This window comes from Pristiophorus japonicus, chromosome 2, assembly GCF_044704955.1.
Source record: "Pristiophorus japonicus isolate sPriJap1 chromosome 2, sPriJap1.hap1, whole genome shotgun sequence".
Lineage (NCBI taxonomy): Eukaryota > Metazoa > Chordata > Chondrichthyes > Pristiophoridae > Pristiophorus > Pristiophorus japonicus.
In genome coordinates this window covers 90,793,511-90,814,692 of record NC_091978.1, presented here as the reverse complement: position 1 = coordinate 90,814,692, position 21,182 = coordinate 90,793,511, and the positions used below count along the sequence as shown (strand labels likewise).

The following is a 21,182-nucleotide window of genomic DNA, read 5'->3' as shown; positions in this document are numbered from 1 at the left end:
CACCTACCTTTAACTGCGGTGCTGGGGGCGGGCTCTCCGTTTCTCCCCTCCCTCCCTCCCTCTTTCCTCCCTCCCTTCTCCCCCTCCCTCCCTCCCCCTCTTCTCCCCTCCCTCCCTCTCCGTTTCTCCCCTCCCTCCCTCTCCATTTCTCCCCTCCCTCCCTCTCCGTTTCTCCCCTCCTCCCTTCTCCCCCTCCCTCCCTCCCTCCCTCCCTTCTCCCCCTCCTTCTCTCCCTTCTCCCCCTCCCTCCCTCTCTCTTTTCCCCCCCCCCTCTCCCTCTCTCCCCCTCTCCCCCCCTCTCCTCCCCCTCCCCTCGCTGTCAGAAACACAGACACTGACAGACAGAGAGTGAGAGACACACACACACACAGATAGAGACACTGACAATGACACTCTGGGGGGGGGGGGGGCGCCCATCCCAGCACGCTGTTGGAGGGCTCCCGGTGCTGCTGTCAGTAAGTAGAAAATTATTTTTTAATTTTTTATTCATTTTTTTTGATTGATTTATTGCTTGATTTATTTATGTATTTATCATTTATGATTGATGATGGCTCTTTATTTGTAAAACTGAAGTGTTTAATGTTTGTAAACTTCCCTTTTAAACCCCCCCCCCCCCCCATTCCCTACGCCTGATTTGTAACCTACACCTGATTTATAAGTGTAGGCAAGGTTTTTCTGAGCGTACAAAAATCTACACTTACTCCATTCTAAGTTAGTTTGGAGTAAGTTTTCATTGCCTAAACTTTCAAAACGGGTGTAAGTGGCCGGACATGTCCCCTTTTGAAAAAAAAAATCTGTTCCAAACTGAAACTGTTCTAACTGACTAGAATTGGAGCAAATTAAATGCCAAGAATTGCAATTTCTAAGATACTCCATTCTAAACTAGTTGCTCCAAAAAAACAGGAGCAACTCGGGCCGAAACTTGGCCCCTATAGACCAGTTAGCCTAACATCTGTCGTTCGGAAAATGCTGGAGTCCATTATTAAGGAAGCAATAGTGGGACATTTGGAAAAGCATGATTCAATCAAGCAGAGTCAGCATGGTTTTATGAAAGGTAAATCATGTTTGACAAACTTGCTGGAGTTCTTTGAGGATGTAACGAACAGGCTGGATAAAAGGGAACCAGTGGATGTGGTGTATTTGGATTTCCAGAAAGCAATCGATAAGTTGCCACATAAGAGGTTACTGCACAAGATAAAAGTTCACAAGATTGGGGATAATATATTAGCATGGATAGAGGATTGGCTAACTAACAGAAAAGAGAGTCGGGATAAATGGGTAATTTTCGGTTGGCAAACAGTGACTAGTGGTTTGCCGCAGGGATCGGTGCTGGGTCCTCAACTATTTACAATCTATATTAATGACTTGGATGAAGGGACCGAGTGTAATGTAGCCAAGTTTGCTGCTGATATAAAGATGGGTGGAAAAGCAAATTGTGAGGAGGACACAAAAAATCTGCAAAAGGATATAGACAGGCTAAGTGAGTGGGCAAAAATTCGGCAGATGGAATATAATGTGGGAACATGTGAGGTTATCCAATTTGGCAGAAATAATAGAAAGGCAAATTACAATTTAAATGGAGAAAAATTGCCAAGTGCTGCAGTAGAGAGAGACCTGAGGGTCCTTGTGCATGAAACACAAAAAGTTAGTATGCAGGTACATGAAGGCAAATTGAATGTTGGCCTTTATTGCAAGAGGGATAGAGTGTAAAAGCAGAGAAGTCCTGCTGCAACTGTACAGGGTATTGGTGTACTGCGCACAGTTTTGGTCTCTGTATTTAAGGAAGGATATACTTGCATGGGAGGCTGTTCAGAGAAGGTTCACTATGTTGATTCCGGAGATGAGGGGGTTGACTTATGAAGATAGGTTGAGTAGGTTGGGCCTATACACATTGGAGTTCAGAAGAATGAGAGGTGATCTTATTGAAACTTATAAGATAATGAGGGGGCTCGAGAAGGTTCCACTCATAGGGCAAACTAAAACTAGGGGCCGTAGTCTCAGAATAGGGGTCGCCTATTTAAAACTGAGATGAGGGGGAATTTCTTCTCTGAGGGTTGTAAATCTGTGGAATTCTCTGCCCCAGAGAGTTGTGGAGACTGGGTCATTGAATATATTTAAGGCGGAGATAGACACATTTTTGAGCGATTAAGGGAGTAAAGGGTTATAGGGAGCGGGCAGGGAAGTGGAGCTGAGTCCATGATCAGATCAGCCATGATTTTATTGAATGGTGGAGCAGGCTAAAGGGGCCAAATGACCTACTCCTGCTCCTATTTCTTGTGATCTTATAATTGGTAACAATTTAGCGTTCTCTTCACATTTTGCAATCGTGACAATTTTTCCACAAAAAGAATTTGTAAAAGTTATGTTTAAATGTTAGATTATTTTTAAATGTACTAGGGGAATAAAATGTTCTATAATAATTTGTTTATTTGACTTTTTCTGTTTCAAAATATGCAATTGTAGTGGTTCCGTGTGCAGTCAGACAAGTGGCCTGGAAGCTCTTGGATTAACTGACATCCGTATCTTGGTTCGATTAATGTGTCTTGCAGCTGCAGGAAGGGCTCAGCTGGCAAATAGTGGAAATGAACTAAATAATCAGTTTAGATCTTCAAAAGGAACAACATGGAATACAAGCACCTGCTTGACTTATATGAGTTCGGCTATCGGTTGCCTTGTGGCAAATAGTCCGACTGCTTTCAAGGCATTGATTGATGTCTGTACTCAGGTAAGATGAGGAATAAAATGGTCAGTAATTAAGATAGAAAATACTGAAAACGCTCAACAGATCGGCAGCATCTAGTTTCATGAAATACTTTGTCCAAAGTATTAACCATAATATTGGGGGGGAAAATCCGGTCGGAGGCTTTCTTCGGATGAACGCCTCCAACCCGAACATTTTTTGCGAAAATACCTAGTGGTTACGGAGGCACCTTCGATTCCGGTTGGAGGCCTACATTCAACGCGCAGCGTTTCGGGAGATGACTTCCCTGTACGTCCAGAAATGTTGGAGTCACGTGGGCCTGGGCCACCAATCACTGTCTAGTATTCTCATTGATAATAATGGGAACTCTGTTTTTACGAGTTCCCATTACTATAAATGAGAAAACGCTCCTAAAATAAGAAACACAACATAATAAATTTAAAAAACGTGTCTCATCATTTAAAATTGAAATTAAAGTTAATTAAATGTTTTAGAAAAAATATATATTGGATTTTTTTTAATGTGTTTTAATAAGGTTTAAAATAAACTTACCTTAATGGATGGAGTTTTTAACATAAAAATGAATGATTAAATTTAATTTTTATATGTTTTAAAAATCTTACGCATGTAAAAGTGAGCTATGCACCTGCTTTTACCAGGCGTAAAAGTTTGAAGGACATTTGCGGGGCAAGAGATGGGCAACTAGCCCAATCTCTCCCGCGCGAATATCCTTACTGCGGGGATGCGGAGGATCTGTCAAGAGAAATCTTGACAGATCGGAAAAGCCAGTTTTTGGCGCATGTGCATTGCGTCCTGAAAACCAGCTTTTTGCGAGGCCTCGCCGGGTCGGTGCGCACTTCGTATGGACCCGGCAAGGCTGGAATTTTCGGCACATTCTCTGTAATTGTTAGAGGCTTGAATGCAGTAATAAACAGCATACTTAAATAGATGTCTATGCAAATAACAGTATTGGATCCAGATGGAAAGTTTTGTATGTTGTTTACTCGTGATATGAATTTAAGTCGCTCCATGTTACTTCTTCCCCAAGGATTTGATTGCTGCAGCAACTGGCCTCCATTTAGGCACAATCCGTGATGTGCAGCAGAAGAACAGGGTGCTTCACCTCTTCCATAGACCAGTAAAAGACAACAAACTTACTGGCTCTCCCAACTTTCTGGTAACTCAAGCCTTGGTAACGCTGCTCACAGAAAAAGGTTTCCGGCATCAGTCGAGCCGTGACAAAGAGGAGGCAGAACCCAAGGGTAGGAACATTCAAATGACAACTAGTTTTCTGATTTGTGAAGAAGCTTTAATCGGTGTTTTTATCAACACATTCAGTAACCTAATGGTAAATTGGCATCCAGGCTAAATGATCAAACCGATGTTTTATGGGTTAATGATGTCCAAAAGTACCTTTGTTCCTATCTAAATGTAGATTTGTACCAGTGAAGAGGTTACAGGACATTAAATTTTCGCCATATTTCACAGTAAAATGTTAAAATTAACCTTCCATGTATTTGTAATTTTTATAAAACAAATATGACAGACTTTATAAAAGAACAGAGAAGCTATTTAACACATTTCATTAGCCAAGCTGTTGACTGTGGGCTACATTTGTTTCAGCTAATGCTACATGATCAGGTATCTAGTTATTAGCCATGCTGCTTAGTTTGTGAAGATGCTTTGGAAGCCTTCGTGCTTTGTAGAATATGTCAATCAACAACAACAACAACAACTTGTATTTATATAGAACCTTTAATGCAGTGAAACGTCCTGAGGCGCTTCGCAGGAATATTATGTGGTAAAAATTTGACACCGAGCTGTATAAGTAGAAATTAGCACGGAAAGAGGTATGTTTTAAGGAGCATCTTGAAGGAGGAAAAAGAGATAGAGAGGCGGAGAGGTTTAGGCAGGGAGTTCCAGAGCTTGGGGTCTAGGCAACAGAAGGCACAGCCACCAATAGTTGAGCAATTGCAATCAGGAGGATAGAATTAGAGGAGCGCAGACAACTTGGGGTGGGGGGGGTGGGGGGTTGTGAGGCTAGAGGAGATTACAGAGATAGGGAGGGGCAAGGCCATGGAGAGATTGAAAATAAAGCTGAGAATTTTGAAATCGAGGTGTTGCTTAACCGGAAGCCAATGTAGGCCAGCGAGCACAGGGGTGATGGGTGAGTGGGACTTGGTGCGAGTTAGGCCACGGGCAGCTGAGTTTTGGATCACCTCTAGTTTACGTAGGGTAGAATGTGGGAGGCCGGCCAGGAGTGCGTTGGAATAGTCAAGTCTGGAGGTAAGAACATAAGAACATAAGAATTAGGAACAGGAGTAGGCCATCTAGCCCCTCGAGCCTGCTCCGCCATTCAACAAGATCATGGCTGATCTGGCCGTGGACTCAGCTCCACTTACCCGCCCGCTCCCCGTAACCCTTAATTCCCTTATTGGTTTAAAATCTATCTATCTATGACTTGAATACATTCAATGAGCTAGCCTCAACTGCTTCCTTGGGCAGAGAATTCCACAGATTCACAACCCTCTGGGAGAAGAAATTCCTTCTCGTTGGTTTTAAATTGGCTCCCTCGTATTTTGAGGCTGTGCCCCCTAGTTCTAGTCTCCCCGACTAGTGGAAACAACCTCTCTGCCTCTATCTTGTCTATCCCTTTCATTATTTTAAATGTTTCGATAAGATCACCCCTCATCCTTGTGAACTCCCAACGAGTAAAGACCCAGTCTACTCAATCTATCATCATAAGGTAACCCCCTCATCTCCGGAATCAGCCTAGTGAATCGTCTCTATACCCCCTCCAAAGCTAGTATATCCTTCCTTAAGAAAGGTGACCAAAACTGCATGCATAACAAAGGCATGGATGAAGGCTTCAGCAGCGGGATGAGCTGGACGATCTTACGGAGGTGGAAATAGGTGGTCTTGGTTATGCTGCGAATATCTGGTCAAAAGCTCATTTCAGGGTCAAATATGACACCACTAATGCTAAATAGGTAGGAAATACCAGCTTTAGCATATTAAGAGTACATGTATCGCTACATTTTGGTTTTCAAAGGTACCTGCGTGGCTAGGACAGGATGAAAGAAAGAATCAAGGGCATTTACTTCGGTCGATGTTATGTAATGATGTGTGTATCGTCCCAGTACCTTAAATGTAATGTAAGCACTATGCCACACCACGGAGGGCGCTGTGGTGGGAAACCTGGTAGTACCTGCAACAGGCGATATAAGGCTGGACAACACACCTGAGAGGCACTCTGGAGCTGAACAATAAAGGACGAAGGTCACAGCAGTTAGACTTATACCAGACCGTGTGGAGTCAGTGATTTGTGTGCTACATACACCACATTGGCAACGAGGAAGCGGACGAACTCCACGCAACCATGGCTACTCTGGGCTCGCTAAAAGATTTTACCGTGGGCAATGATTGGGAGGCCTTTACGGAAAGGCTCGAGTACTACTTCACAGCAAACGACCTGACGGAGAACACATATGCAATGAGAGAGAAGCGTAAGGCGATATTGCTCTCCAGTTGTGGAGATGAGGTTTACTGTCTCATCAGGGATTTGCTGGCACCTGGGAGCGCCAGGGACAAGTCATACGAGGAGCTGACTGAATTCATTCGTGACCAGTTGAAACCGAAGGAGAGCATCCTCACGGTCAGATACAAATTTTACCATCACTGCAGACCTGAGGGCCAGGATGTCACCAAATATGCTGCGGACCTCAGGAGACTCGCGGCGCTGTGTGATTTTGGCGCACACCTTGACGAGGCTTTGCGGGACGTTTTCGTTATGGGGATTGGCCACGAGGGCCTCCTTCACAAGCTGTTAGCCACGGAACCCACAGTCACTCTGACAAAGGCCATCACCATCAGCCGGGCACATATGACCTCGACTTGCAGCACCAAGAAAATAATCCACACAGTCTCGAACCCGGCAGGCACTGTCCACAGGATAGTGCCCACCACGGACAAAACTGCAGAACATGGCTCTGCCCGGGGCAGAGAGCATGGACCTCGGGATCCTGGGACTCAGAGTCCGCTGAGGGGGGCCAATCAAGCAGCACCATGCTGGCGTTGTGGAGGAAGCCATGGGGCTCACCGGTGCAGGTTTGCAGAGTACACTGCAATACCTGCCACGTTAAAGGCCACCTTCAGCGTATGTGTAAAAGAAATCGGACTCACCATGTGGCTGAGGAGATGGGGGATGATCTACTGTTCAGCGAGGAGCAGGCAGAAGAAGATGAGGTGTTTGGACTGTACACGTGTACCGGCGATTTGCCCCCAGTGATAAGGGAAGTAAAAATCAACGGAGTCCCTGTGAGTATGGAAGTGGATACGGGCTTGGATCTGTCGTTGATGAGTCGGAGAACTTTTGATAAACTGTGGATTAACCCAGCTGCCCCACCCAAGCTGGTCCCGGTCACGGCGAAGCTGCGTACCAACACCAGGGAACTAATACCTGTTCTTGGCAGAGCGATGGTGCAGGTATCCCACGGGGACGAGACGCACGGTTTACCTTTGTGGGTCATTGCAGGTGATGGGCCGACACTCCTCGGCTGGAGGTGGATGGGGAAGGTCCGTGGGAGCTGGGAAGACTTCACCACTCCACAGGCTGCTGCTCCCTGGAGTGCTGCCGTGCCCCGGGTCCCCAGAGAGCAGCGCTGACCGAGCTGGAGCTGCAGCCTCAATCCACCCACAGGCAAGTCCCAGCCCCGGACCTCACACAGAGACCCTGCAGCCTCAGCCCCCACAAGCAAGCCCCAGCCCCGGACCTCACACACCGATCCCGCAGCCTCAGCCCCCACAGGCAAGCAGCCCTGCACAGAGGGGCCTAGTGGGGGGGAGTGAGCCAGCGGGGTGCGAGGAATCCAGGATGGCCAGCGGTTCAGAAGAGCCCCACCGAGGAGCTGTTAGCATCGGGCGACGGCAGCAGCTGGAGGTCGGCGGCCGCTGCGGGGGACGCGGCAAGTGCGGCCGCTGCAGAGACCACGACGGTCGCAGGAGAGGCGGCAAGTCAGGTGGCAGCGGAGGGGAGCGGAGGCTGCGACGGTGGAGGGCATCGGAGTGGCGGAGAAGAAGATGGCGGCGGCATCGTGCTCAAAGCAGCAGAGCATCAAAGATGGCGGCGCCCAAGGAGAAGCCTCGTGGAATCCTCCTGCATCAAAGATGGCGCCTTAAAAAGAAAATGCACCCGGGAGTCTTAAAAGGGCCTTACCTAGAGGTGGTCCCCACAAAGGACTTCTGTAAGGCAGAGCGAGTCTAAAATGAGCTATGTTAATGTGAGATGGCGAATTTATAATAAGAATTAATTTTTTAATGCTGAATGGCCACTGTATTTGTGTAAAATAATGGATGAAGTACAATTAATGATAACGGCTAACAAGGAAATCAGGGATCCGTTACCAGTCACTAACTAGTTAATGTACCAGCTAAAATGTACCATACTAACACACTGTCTATGCCTACCTGCCTTCCGTTGGACAAGTGTGATGTTATGTAATGATGTGTGTATCGTTGTCCTGCGTCCTGGTGGGGAGGGGGGGGAAGGTGATGTTATGTAATGATGTGTGTATCGTCCCAGTACCTTAAATGTAATGTAAGCACTATGCCACACCACAGAGGGCGCTGTGGTGGGAAACCTGGTAGTACCTGCAACAGGTGCTATATAAGGCTGCCCACCACACCTGAGAGGCACTCTGGAGCTGAACAATAAAGGACGAAGGTCACAGCAGTTAGATTTACACCAGACCATGTGGAGTCAGTGATTTGTGTACTACATACACCACAGTCATCAATAGGTCAAACACAACTGTACGATTAGTAACTTTTTAACTAACTTCTTGACCACCTCTAAATTAAATTTGAACTATCAAATTTCAAGTGCTGGTCACTAGCCAGTATATTATTTCTGCCAACTTGTTTGGCTGACTGATTCTTACTTTCGCTTCATGTTTGGTTCAGCAAATCAAAATAGCCATCATAAAGAAGTCTTATGGTGCATAGCACTCTGATCTTCTGACAGAAGGATGCTTCATGGATGCTAGTAGTCATGTTGGGAAAGGAACGAATGCATAAAAGTAAATTCAGATTCAGAAAAACATTAAATGATGTTGAAACAATTTTCACCTTTTCTTTTCCAGATGCTGCTCCAAATACTTCCTCATCTGCCTATTATTCATCATCACATGTAGGACCCTTGGAACTGGCCAATGCACTTGCAGCCTGTTGCCTGTCAGGGAGACTGAGTTCTGGACATCGTCAATGGGCTGCGCAGCATCTTGTACAGGCCTTGTCTACATCAGAAAGGAACAACCAGTTTAGACCTCAAACCTATGCAGATTTAGCAGGGGATCTCCGGAAATGTCCTACTGTTAAGCTGGAAGCACATGAGAACCGGGTATGGTTCCATTTTATCTAAATTTTAAATATTTCAACCTGATTTCTAATACTGATGTACATAAGGCTATGTAAAATTAAAGTGTTGAATATTAGAAATAGAAAAGATAAGCAGGGTAGCATAGTAAGTGAAAAAAGGGAAAAAATGTATTTTCACAACTCGGACCTAGATTTGAATTCTGTCTTCTTTAATCTTGCTCAGAGGCCATAAGGATTGATTACAGATAAAATTAAATAATTCAGATTTGTGCAATATTGGATTTCTTCTAGGTTTTGGCAGAGGAACAGAGCTTTATTCTTAATCTCGCCTGGGAGCACTTGACATAGTGCTGGGTGCCAAAATGAGGAAAATTATCCACTCCCCACTACAGTTATTGCCATGATGAGCGTAAAACTTCATCCAGAAATCTAGGTTTTGAGCAGTGGGAGAGATTTTGAAGTGTGGAGGGTCAGCTGGCAATTACAGTAACAAAGTGCCCAAAAGATGAGAGATGATGAGCCACAGTGGGAAGCCAACTCTTAAAATGGGACAGAGATGAACTTTAGTTTTCATTTCACTGTGCAGCAGTCATTGATGGCAAATCAATGGTTATGCATTATGAAAATAGAATAAATAGAAATTGATTTGATAAAAAATGAAGATAAATCAAGATATTGCAGAGAGGAACTTGCTCAAGGATAAAACTCTGAAGAAGTTTACAGCTGGGGATGAGCACCACCAAGTGGCCTGTATGTATAAATTCAATGTGGCAAGTTCACACAGCCAAATCTAGCAATAATTGTGGATATGGGAATTTATAATGGCAAAATTGATAATAGGTAATTAAATGGCACAGACAGGAAGTGTGCACAGAGGTAAGATTTTTAATCAGATAATGGCCCTGAATTCGCGGCTGGAGGCTTCCCACGGGGAAATGCTTCTGATCTGCAAATAAATTGCCCACGTACCTGGTGGTCCATGAGGAACAGAGATTTGCAGTCCTGGGACTCTCCGGGTCCACGTATCTTGGGCGCTGGCAGTTCACGGAGCACCTCTGGAGTCACGTGGGCTTGCTCAACGAATGACAAGGGAATCCCCATTCATGCTTATGAGGATTCCATATGCACGGAAACCCCATAAGTATGAATGGGAATACCCCAAAAAGTACATCTAGATATCAAATAATTTTTTTTAAGTCACATCTTTAAAACATGTAAATTTATTTTGCAAAAAACTACATTTTTGTTTTAAATATTTAATTAAATGCAATTTTAATTAATTTTAAAGAGGCTAAAAATAAACTTATCTTATTGCACAAGTTTTAAAATGTTTTTTTAAAGCTCTTACGCTGGCAAAAGCACAAAAAAATTGCACGTAAACATTCACAATGGCCCAGATTTTGTGGTCAGCGGTGAAGTGACGGCACTCGCCGCTGACCTTGAACAATGCTGCCCCCAAAGATCGAGTGATCTCTGTGGCGTCGATTTCACTTTTCCCGATATTAGTTTGATTCTGGCGCCAACATTAGGGGATCTCCGACATTCGAGCCAATCACATTGAAGAATCTCACACAGCAAACCAAGAAGTAAAATGCACTGATTATCTTTCACTTAGAACATTTTACAGAGAACGAAATAAAGATTCAGACATAAACATGAGGTTAAGGTAGAAGCTGAAATACCATAAACAAACTTTAAATTAAAATCATTTTTATTATATTAACCTATGGCATTTTTTTACCATCATTGAAAAATCTGACATTACATGAATATAAAATTATTTTTTCAGGGTCAGAGAGGTTATTCAGCAGTAGTTATGACTTAGAACGCCATTAAAAACTCAGTTACATCTCATTTAACAAGGCTTAACTTTTTCGGGGGTTTTTAACAGTGATATTACAGCATAAAGGGAGAAGTTCACAGCAATTCAAGTGATTTCTAAAGATTGCCGTCGACAGGGACTGAACAGTGAACCCTGTGGAGGAGCAGGGAATCACTGACAGCAACTTTGGATTTCCATGGTTAACTGCACATGTGTGGACGCCAGAAGTTGCTGTTCGGTTTCACAGAATAATGACGGCGAATGCTGACAATTTCACCATGACAACTGCAAAATCTGGGCTAATGTTGCTAATGTAGTGATAATTATTGAATTAAACATTGCATTGTTTAGAAAAAGCAAGCTCTCTTCTGCCTAAATTGCCTCAAAACATCTATTAGTAATACTTTATTCAGTCCATAAAGCCAGGTATGGAGGCCAAATAGCGTTTTCTTTTCACGCTTTATTATGCTGCTTAATGTTTTTTTTGATTTTCAAATAAATTTACAATTGGCTGTTGCAATATTAGTGCGCATGTTCTCAAATAAACAGAGAATCAGGACTAAAACTTGGATGGAAAGGAATACCATTTGCAAAAGTTATTCAGTCAATGCATAGTGATGATGATTATGTTCTTGGAGTGGTGAAAAGTATCTAAACTCTGTCCATTTTGATTTCAATAACAGGTCACAAGTTCTTCTTGGTCAGTTACAAAGGGTTTGCTAGCCACAAGTGCCCTGGATGGAACCATTCGCCTATGGACTTTAACAAAAAGTACAGTTGCTTTAATGCAAACTGTTTGCTTTAAAACCTGGTATGTTTGTGTGACTTTTGCAAACATGTCTTTCTTTGATATTGTGATGCATTCATCAATACTGTTTTGGAAAATGCATGAGAGAGAAATTTTGAAGTTAGGCAGCTGCTGCACTTTCCTTTGCCAAAAATGAATCCTGAAAACAGTAGAACACTCCCGAAGTGGGCAGTAGATTTATCAGCAAGGTCAGTATTTATTGCCTATCCCCAACTGAGAAGATGGTGGTGTGCTTCCTTCTTAAACAACTGCAGCCTCTGAGGTGATGGAACTCCCACAGTTCTGTTAAGGAGGGAGTTCCAGGATTTTGACCCAGCGACGATGAAAGAATAATTCTAAGCCAGGATGGTGTGTGATTTGGTGGGGAACTTGGAGGCGGTGGTGTTTCCATGTTGCTGCAGCTTTTGGGCTGGATTCTTGGCTCATTTGCGCCCCAATTAGCACCTGGGCGGGCGCAAAAACAATTTCTTTGGCGTGAAACGAGGCACACAAGATTGTGCGCCCGGGCGGAACTTTTGGCAATGGTTTTGCGGCGGTAAACTTAGCGCCCACCCGCTGTTCACCATTTCGATGACATAAATCATCGTGCATCGCTGCGCTAGCACCCCGGGCGGAATTTTTTAGCATATCGCCTGATTTAGCATCCGCCCGGGAACCCGCCAGCAAAAAGCAGCCGCACCCCAGGCGCACCAGGCACTAACGGTGCAATCTTGGAAATGCTCGTCATGAACTTTCATTTGGCAAAAGTTGCGTGCTCTGGTGCTAACGCTAACCCGGCACTAAAATTTTGATTTCTTTCGCTGCGATTTGCACTCAGAAACGGGGGAAATCGCATAAAGCCGAAAATCCAGCTTTGTCCTTCTAGGTGGTAGTGGTCGTGGATTGGGAGGCGCTGTTGAAGAGGATCTTGCAAATAGTACAAACTGCAGCCACAGTGCCTCGGTGGTGGAGGAGGGATTTGTTGAGGTGGCGGATGGGGTGCGAATCAATTGGGCTGCTTTGTCATCGATGATGCCGAGCTTCTTGTTTTGTTGGAGCTGCACTCATCCAGGCAAGTGGAGAGTATTCCATCACATTCCTGACTGTGCCTTGTAGATGGTGGCAAGGCTTTGGGGAGTCGGGAGCTGAGTCACTTGTCGTAGTCTACCCACCCTCTGACCTGCTCTTGTAGTCACAGTATTTATGTGGCTGGTCCAGTTAAGTTTCTGGTCAATAGTGACCCAGGATGTTAATGGTGTTGAATTTGGCGATGGTAATGCCATTGAATGTCATGGGGAGGTGACTAAACTCACAGAATCACAGAAATTTACAGCATTGAAGGAGGCCATTTTGGCCCATAGTGTCCGCACCGGCCGACAAAGAGCTATCTAGCCTAATCCCAGCTCTTGGACCGTAGCCTTGTAGGTTATGGCTTCTCAGTGTCCTGCCATTTAATGTGTATTCCCTTGCCTTGTTTGCCCTCCTGAAAATCCATTACCTTACACTTCTCCGGATTGAATTATATTTGCCTCTGTTCTGCCCACCTGACCAGTTAATTGATATCTTCCTGCAGTCTACAGCTTTCTTCTTCATTATCAACCACACAGCCAATTTTTGTATCGTCTGCAAACTTCTTAATCATACTCCTTAAATTCAAGTCTAAATCGTTGAGATATACCACAAAAAGCAAGAGATCTAGTACTGAGCCCTGTGGAATCCCACTGGAAACAGCCTGCAGTCACAAAAACACCCATCAAGCATTACCCTTTGCTTCTTGCCTCTGAGCTAATTTTGGATCCAACTTGCCACTTTCCCTTGAGTCCTATGGGCTTTTACTTTTGTGACCAGTCTGCCATGTGAGACCTTACTAAAATCCATATATACTACACTAGACTCTCTTTTGTTAGAGTTGGTCATTGCCTGGCACTTGTGTGGTTCTAATATTACTTGCCATTTTCAGCCCAAGCTTGAATGTTGTCCAGGTTTTGCTGCATGTCGGCACGGATTGCTTCATTATCTGAGAACTTGCAAATGGAACTGAACACTGCAATCATCAGCGAACATCCCCACTTCTGACCTTATGATGGAGGGAAGGCCATTGATGAAGCAGTTGAAGATGGTTGGGCTTAGAATACTGCCCTGACGAACTCCTGCAGCGATGTCCTAGGGCTGAGATGATGGGCCTTCAACAACCACATCCATTTTCCTTTGTGCTAGGTATGACTCCAGCAAGTGGAGTGTGTTCCCCCTGATTTGCATTGACTTCAATTTTACTGGAGCCCCTTGATGCCACACAGTGAAATGCAGTCCTGGGTCTCACCTCTGGAATTCAGCTCTTTTGTCCATGTTTGAACCAAGGCTGTAATGAGGTCTGGAGCTGAGTTGTCCTGGTAGAACCCAAACTGAGCATTGGTAAGTAAGTGCAGCTTAATTACACTGTCAATGACACCTTCCATCATTTTGCATATGATTGAGAGGTGGTATTTGGCTGGTTTGAATTTGTCCTGCTTTTGTGGACAGGACACACCTGTGCAATTTTCCACTTTGTCAGATAAATGTACCGGAACAGCTTGGCTAGAGGCGCAGTTAATTCTGGAGCACATGTCTTCAGCACTACAGTAGATTTTTCCCCCGTGTTGAGTCTCTCACTATCTGCTGCAGGCCAAATCAGGCAGCTATTTCCTTCAGAATTCGGCTTGCTCGGTCAGTGGTGGTGCTACCGAGCCACTCTTGGTGATGGACATTGAAGACCCCCACCCAGAGTACATTTTGTGCCCTTGCTTCTTCAATGCTTCTTCCAAGTGGTGTTCAGCGTGGAGGAGTTTTTCTTGCCAATGTTTGACCTGATGCCATGAGACTTCATGGGGTGTGTAGTCAATGTTGAGGACTCCCAGGGCCAATCCTTCCCGACCATTGTGCGGGTGGAACAGGACATACCCAAGAATGGTGATGGAGGAGTCGTGACTATGACTATGTCAGGTTGTTGCTTGACTAGTCTGATTGACTTGGCAGGGTTGACGGGCCTTTGTCATGTTGAATCTGATTGATGCTGGGTGGCTGTTTTTTGGAGCGGTTTGATACAACTGAGTGGCATGCGAGGCCATTTGAGGGCAGTTCAGAGAACCACATTGCTGGAGTTACATACAGGCCAGACTGGGTAAGGGTGGCAGATTTCCTTCCCTAAAGGTCATTAGTAATTCAGATGGGTTTTTACAACAATCCAATAGTTTCATGGACACCATTACTAATGCTAGCTTTTTAATTTCAGATTTATTAAACTAACTGAATTTAAATTTCACAGCCGTGATGGGATTTCAACTCGTGTCTCCAGATCATTAGTTCAGGCCTCTGGATTACTAGTCCAGTAACATAACTACTATGCTACCATTCCCTCATGGGAATGAATCGCAGCTACTATCCTTAGTTCAGAATTTTACCGAATACGTTTTCCAGAGCACTCTGCAGAACCATGTTAAAGAGAATGAAAAGACCACAATGCCCATCAGTGTTCACTCTGTTCACTAGACAGTACAACCTCATTCACCGACCTCCCTAAACACTAGTAATGTGTCGTGGAAGGCAACGTTTCGTCCCTTTCAGGAACAAATCTGGAAAATTCTTCCCACTTTATAAGGCAATCAAGAAAGCTGCTGAGGACCATGGTTACTGTCAAGTCTCTAAGCATATCCTTTTAACAGATATGTAAGTGTAGGTATCATCCTTGATTCTTCATCATCATCATCATCATAGGCAGTCCTTCGGGGTCAAGGATAACTTGCTTCCACACTAAAAATGAGTATTCAGATGACTGATGAACTCATTTTAAATGGTGGCAGGTGCCTGTGCATGAAGTCTTAACGTGGAGTGGCCATTGCACACCAGCCACCACCTTGATTCACTCCTTGTACTGTCAATGTAAATGTGTTTGTTAACTATGAATAGTTTTGTACCAGATTCTCCTCAGGGAAGCCATACCAAAAGCATGTTATAATTAGAAAGCAAAAGATGCTGGAAATCTGAAATAAAAACAGAACATACCAGAAACACTCAACAAGTCAGGCAGCATTAGAACTAACAAAAAGTAATCAATTTGAAACATAAACCCTACCACCTTCTCTCCACCAATGCTGCCTGGCCTGCCATCTATATGATTTTCTTATAAAAACAGAAAATACTGGAATTCTCAGTGAATCAGGTAGCATCTGACCTGATGCAGGTCAGCACCCGCTGAGATTTCCAGCATTTTCTGTTTTTAATCCAGATTCCAGCATCCGCAGTATTTTTTACTTTTTTATATGATTTTCTTGTTTGAGGAATCCATTAGTTTGTAAAAAGCATTAAAAAGAGTGGCTAGTTATTAATAATTAAAGTGACAATATTATTTGCTCATATGTACTTATGAAATTTGATTTAACTTTTCATTGGTTTCCAAAACTAGTAATATAGGAGGAATGTGGAAGGGTTGTAACTGTGGCTGTTTTTGTCATCCCAAAACACTTCACAGCTAATTAATTATTATTAAAGTATAGTCATTGTTAAATAGGTAATTGCGGCAGACAATTTGCATACTGCAAATTCCCACAAGAAACAATGCGATAGTTACTAGTTAATCTGTTTTGATGAAGGATCTGTTGGTTGAAGGATAATTGTTGGCCAGGATACCAGAACTCCCCTGCTATTAATAACTAGTGCCACGGAAACTTTTATGTCCAGGCACACGGGATCTCGGTTTTAATGTCTCATCTGAAAGACAGCACCTCAAACAATGCAGCACTCCCTCAGCACTGCACTGAAGTATCAGCTTAGATTAAGTGCTGAAGTCCTGGAGTGCGGCTTGATTCAGAGACACTTGAGTGTTACCACTAAGCCAAGCTGATACATGGGTGGGAATTTTAACACCCAACAAATAGGTGGATTTGGGTCAGGTGGGATGTAAAAATTAATCTGAAATTCGACTCCAACCCATCAACTCCCTATTTTAACTGGCGGAATGGAGGTGGGGCTGGTGACCAACCCAGTCCCAAGAGGCGGGTTGGTAATTTAAATATTATAATGAGGCTGCCAGCCTTGGATTTAATCTCCCATTTTAAATTTCATCCTGGCTGGCCGGGTCTCGGGCCATGGGAGACCTGGCAGCTAAAGGGAGGCAAGGACCCCCCCTGCCCCCCCACCCCCTCCCGCTGACCCTCTTGTTCTCCCCTTTGACCTTTCTGATCCCTCCCTCCAACCCCAACCTCCCCCTCACCCCCCCCGACGTGTCTCCAATCTTCCCCTGATGTGTCTCCGATCGTCTCACCTCTCTTTTCCCCCCCCCCCACCGGATGTGTCTCCATTCTCCCTCCCCTAACCAGCTTCTCAATCTGACTGGCAGCGGCCGGGAAATGGAGACAAACAATTTTAATGAGGCCATTAAATTCAGCAGGGCCTGAGGGAAACCATTCGCAAAACAGCCCCCGAGCTCTCCCCGTAAACATCGGGGCCATGTAGTTTGTTTATATGTTTAGCAGAGAATCATCAACGCATTTTTTGGTAATAATTGTGAAATGTTACTGAAATCCTATTTTTCATCCCTTATATGATCTTGTCAGTGAGGACTCGGATAAGAGGCCAGGTACACCTTCAGCTGACTTCAATTTGTCTCCTGTATACTGGAGTGCAAGTGGTGAATTCTTGGCAGCTTCACAAGACAAAATAATCAACATATATCTAGTGGACGGTAAGAAATTAATAATAAACTTAATCCATTGTACACTCTACTTCTTCCCTCCCACCCCCCCTCCCCCGCCCCCTCCTCCTTTCGGAGCACGATTTTAATTATATTGATGTACATGCATATGTCAAAATGTCAAGAACATAAAAATTAGGAGCAGGATAGGCCATAGAGCCCTTCAAGCCTGCTCCACTATTCAGTAAGGTCATGGCTGATCTTCGACTTCAACTCCACTTTCCCGTCCGATCCCCATAATCCCTTGATTCCCCTGGAATCCAAAAATCTATCTCTCTCAACTTTGAATATACTCAATGATTCAGCAGCCACAACCCTTTGGGATAGAGAATTCCAAAGATTCAGAACCGTCTGAGTAAAGAAATTCCTCCTCATCTTGGTCTTAAATGGCCGACCCCTTATTCCTGAGACTAGGCCCCCTAGTTCTAGACTCTTCAGCCAGGGGAAACAACCTCTCCGCATCTACCCTGTCAATCCCCCTCAGAATATTGTATGTTTCAATGAGATCACCTCTCATTCTTCTAAACTCCAGAGAGTATCGGCCCAATCTACTCAAACTCTCATCATAGGACAACCCTCTCATCTCAAGAAATCAATCTAGTGAACCTTTGTTGCACCTTTCTCAGATAAGGTGACCAAAACTGTGCACAGTACTCCAGGTGTGGTCTCACCAAAGCCCTGTACAATTGTAGTAAGACTTCCTTACTCTTGTACTCCAACTCCCTATGCCAACATGCCATTTGCCTTCCTAATTGCTTGCTGTACCTGCATGGTAACTTCCTGTTTTTCCTGTACAAGGACACCTAAATCTCTCTGAACATCAACATTGAATAGTTTCTCATCATTTTAAAAATATTGTTTTTCTATTCTTCCTACCAAAGTGAATAACCTCACATTTCCCCACATTATATTGCATCTGCCACCTTATTGCCCACTGTTTATATCCCTTCGCAGGCTCTTTATGTCCTCCTCACAGCTTACATTCCCACCTAGCTTTGTAGTGTCAGCAAATTTGCATACATTGCACTCAGTCCCTTCATCTAAGTCATTAATATAAACTATAAATAGCTGAGGCTCAAGCACTGATCCTTGCTGCACCCCACTAGGTACAACCTGCCAACTGGAAAATGACCAGTTTATCCCTACTTTCTTTTCTGTCCGTTAACCAATCCTCTATATATGCTAATATATTACCCCCAACCTCATGAGCCCAAACTTTTATATGGCTCCTTATTGAATGCCTTTTAGAAATCCAGGTATACTACATCCACTAGTTCCCCTTTATCTACCCTGCTAGTTACATCCTCAAAAAACTAATACATTTGTTAATGCGATTTTCCATTCATAAAACCATGTTGACTGTGCCTAATCATATTATGATTTTCTAAGTGCCCTGTTACCAATTCTTTAATAATGGATTCCCAATGATTAATGTCAGGCTAACTGGGCTGTAATTCCTTGTTTTCTCTCTCCCTCCTTTCTTGAATAACGAGGTTACATTTACAACCTTCAAATCCACTGGGACTATTCTAGAAACTAGGGAATTTTGGAAGATCAGAACCAATTCATCCACTATCTCTGCAGTCACCTCATTTCGAACCCTAGGATGTAGGCCATCAGGTTCAAGGGATTTGTCGGCTTTTAGTCCCATTAGTCTCTTGAGCACTTTTTCTCTACTGATATTAATTACTTTAAGTTCCTCACTCTTATTAGCCCTTGGTTCCCCACTATTTTAGTATGCTTTTTGTGTCTTCTACTGGACAGATATAAAATATTTGTTTAAAGTCTCTGCCATTTCCTTATTCCCCATTACAATTTCACCTGTCTCAGCCTCTAAGAGACCAATGTTTACTTTTGCTATTCTCTTCCTTTTTACACACTTACAATTCATTTTTATATTTCTTGCTCGTTTACTCTTCTATTTTCTCCCTTTTTTTTAATCAATTTTTTGGTCATCCTTTGCTGGTTTCTAAAGCTCTCCCAATTCTCTGGCTTACTACTATTCTTTGCAACTTTATAAGTCTCTTATTTTAATCTAATACTATCTTTAACGTCTTTATTTAGCCACGGATAGATCACTTTTCCCGTGGAGTTTTTATTTCTCAATGGAATGTATATTCATTGAGAATTTTTGGAATATTTCTTTAAATGTTAGCCACTGCTTATCTACTGTCATACCTTTTAATCTAATTTCCCAATCTACCTTAGCTAACTCGCCTCTCATGCCTATGTAATTGGCTTTATTTAAGTTTAAGACTCTCATTTCTGACTGAAGTATTTCACTCTCAAACTCCATGTGTAAAGTTATCCTATTATGGTCACTGTTCCCCAGAGGATCCGTTACTATGAGATTACTAATTAACCCTATCTCATTACACAATACTGAAATAGCCCAAACCAATTACAAAGTATTACAAAGTATTTACAGCACAGAAACAAGCCATTTGACCCAACAGGTCCAATCCAGTGTTTATGCTCCACACGAGCCTTCTTCCACCCTCTTCATCTAACCCAGTCAACAAATCTCTCCATTCCTTTCTCCCTCGTGCATATCTAGCTTCCTGTTGAATGCATCTATGCTATTTGCCTCACCTACTCCCTATGGTAGTGAGTTCTACACTCTAACCACTCTCTGGGTAAAGAGGTTTCTCCTGATTTCCCTATTGGATTTATTAGTGACTATCTTATATTTATGGCCCCTAATTCTGGTCTCGCCCGCAAGTGGAACCATCTTCTCTACGTCTACCCAATCAATCTCTTTCATAATCATAAAGACCTCTTATCAGGTCATCCCTCAGTTGTTTTTTTCTAGAGAAAAGAGCCCCAACTGGTTCAGTCTTTTCTAATAAGTATAACCTCTCCGATCTGGTATCATTCTAGTAAATCTTTAGTGTACCACCTTCAATGCCTCTATATCCTTTTTATAAAATGGAGACCAGAACTGTTTACAGTACTCCAAGTGCAGTCTAACCAAGGTTGCAGGAACAAGTAGCAGTGTCTACTGTGACACATACCATGGGTATGTCTCTCTCCAAACACTAAGATTTTGCCACGGTGAAAGCTATTGACAAAGAGCAGCTAGGCAGATTATTGATTTGGTTCAGAAATTTTCTTCGCTGCTGATGAAAATTTATTTGAAAATCTTAAATAATGCTCACTCATAATTGGACACGAAAATAAGTGAAAAATTGAATTAGTTTTTATAAAAATGCAGACTTTGGCTCTTCGCTTTATATTTTAGAAATTACCGGACCATACATTGTAAAACTGGACATAAAGCACCTTCATTAGATTCTTGCAAAATGGATAAAGTATCTGCTGTCATCTACCTGGATGAAAACTTAAATATTTATAGGTCATTTGACCTGTTTTATGCCATGTCAGGAGTTAATCTCAAAAATGGCATCTTCAAGCTTGCAAGGTGGAGCAGCTATTGCATCTTCTTCAAGCACTGATGTGATAATCAGAGTTTAGTTGTACTAAGTGTTTTTAAACTGTTTTTCTGTTTGACAGGAACCCAACTGTTCTCTTTGGTAGATACTGGCCAGTCTTGTACTCATGCGAGCAAAGAAGTGTGTACTGCTTGACAGAATCAATGAGAATAAAGATGTATTATCTACTTGTGATTTCCTCCTCCTTTAAATATCAAGCATCCTTTACCTACCCATAAACCCCTGCCTGCTCCAGTATACCGATGTACTTTTAAAAAAAAAAATTACTCACTCATATTGTGTCTACATCTCTCTATTTCTGACTTTTTCCTTATTCTACC

The 21,182-nt window shown here is 43.3% G+C and overlaps 1 protein-coding gene across 1 annotated transcript in view; it reads left to right on the top strand.

Annotated features, from left to right (window-relative positions):
• LOC139228820 (probable E3 ubiquitin-protein ligase HERC1) overlaps positions 1 to 21,182 on the top strand; it is a 426,955-nt gene that overhangs the window by 263,236 nt on the left and 142,537 nt on the right. Inside the window, exons 42-46 of the mRNA XM_070860235.1 lie at positions 2,464 to 2,725; positions 3,750 to 3,963; positions 8,842 to 9,098; positions 11,582 to 11,709; positions 17,274 to 17,401. Coding sequence (XP_070716336.1) covers positions 2,464 to 2,725; positions 3,750 to 3,963; positions 8,842 to 9,098; positions 11,582 to 11,709; positions 17,274 to 17,401 — 989 coding nt within the window. The remainder of the gene's footprint in view (positions 1 to 2,463; positions 2,726 to 3,749; positions 3,964 to 8,841; positions 9,099 to 11,581; positions 11,710 to 17,273; positions 17,402 to 21,182) is intronic.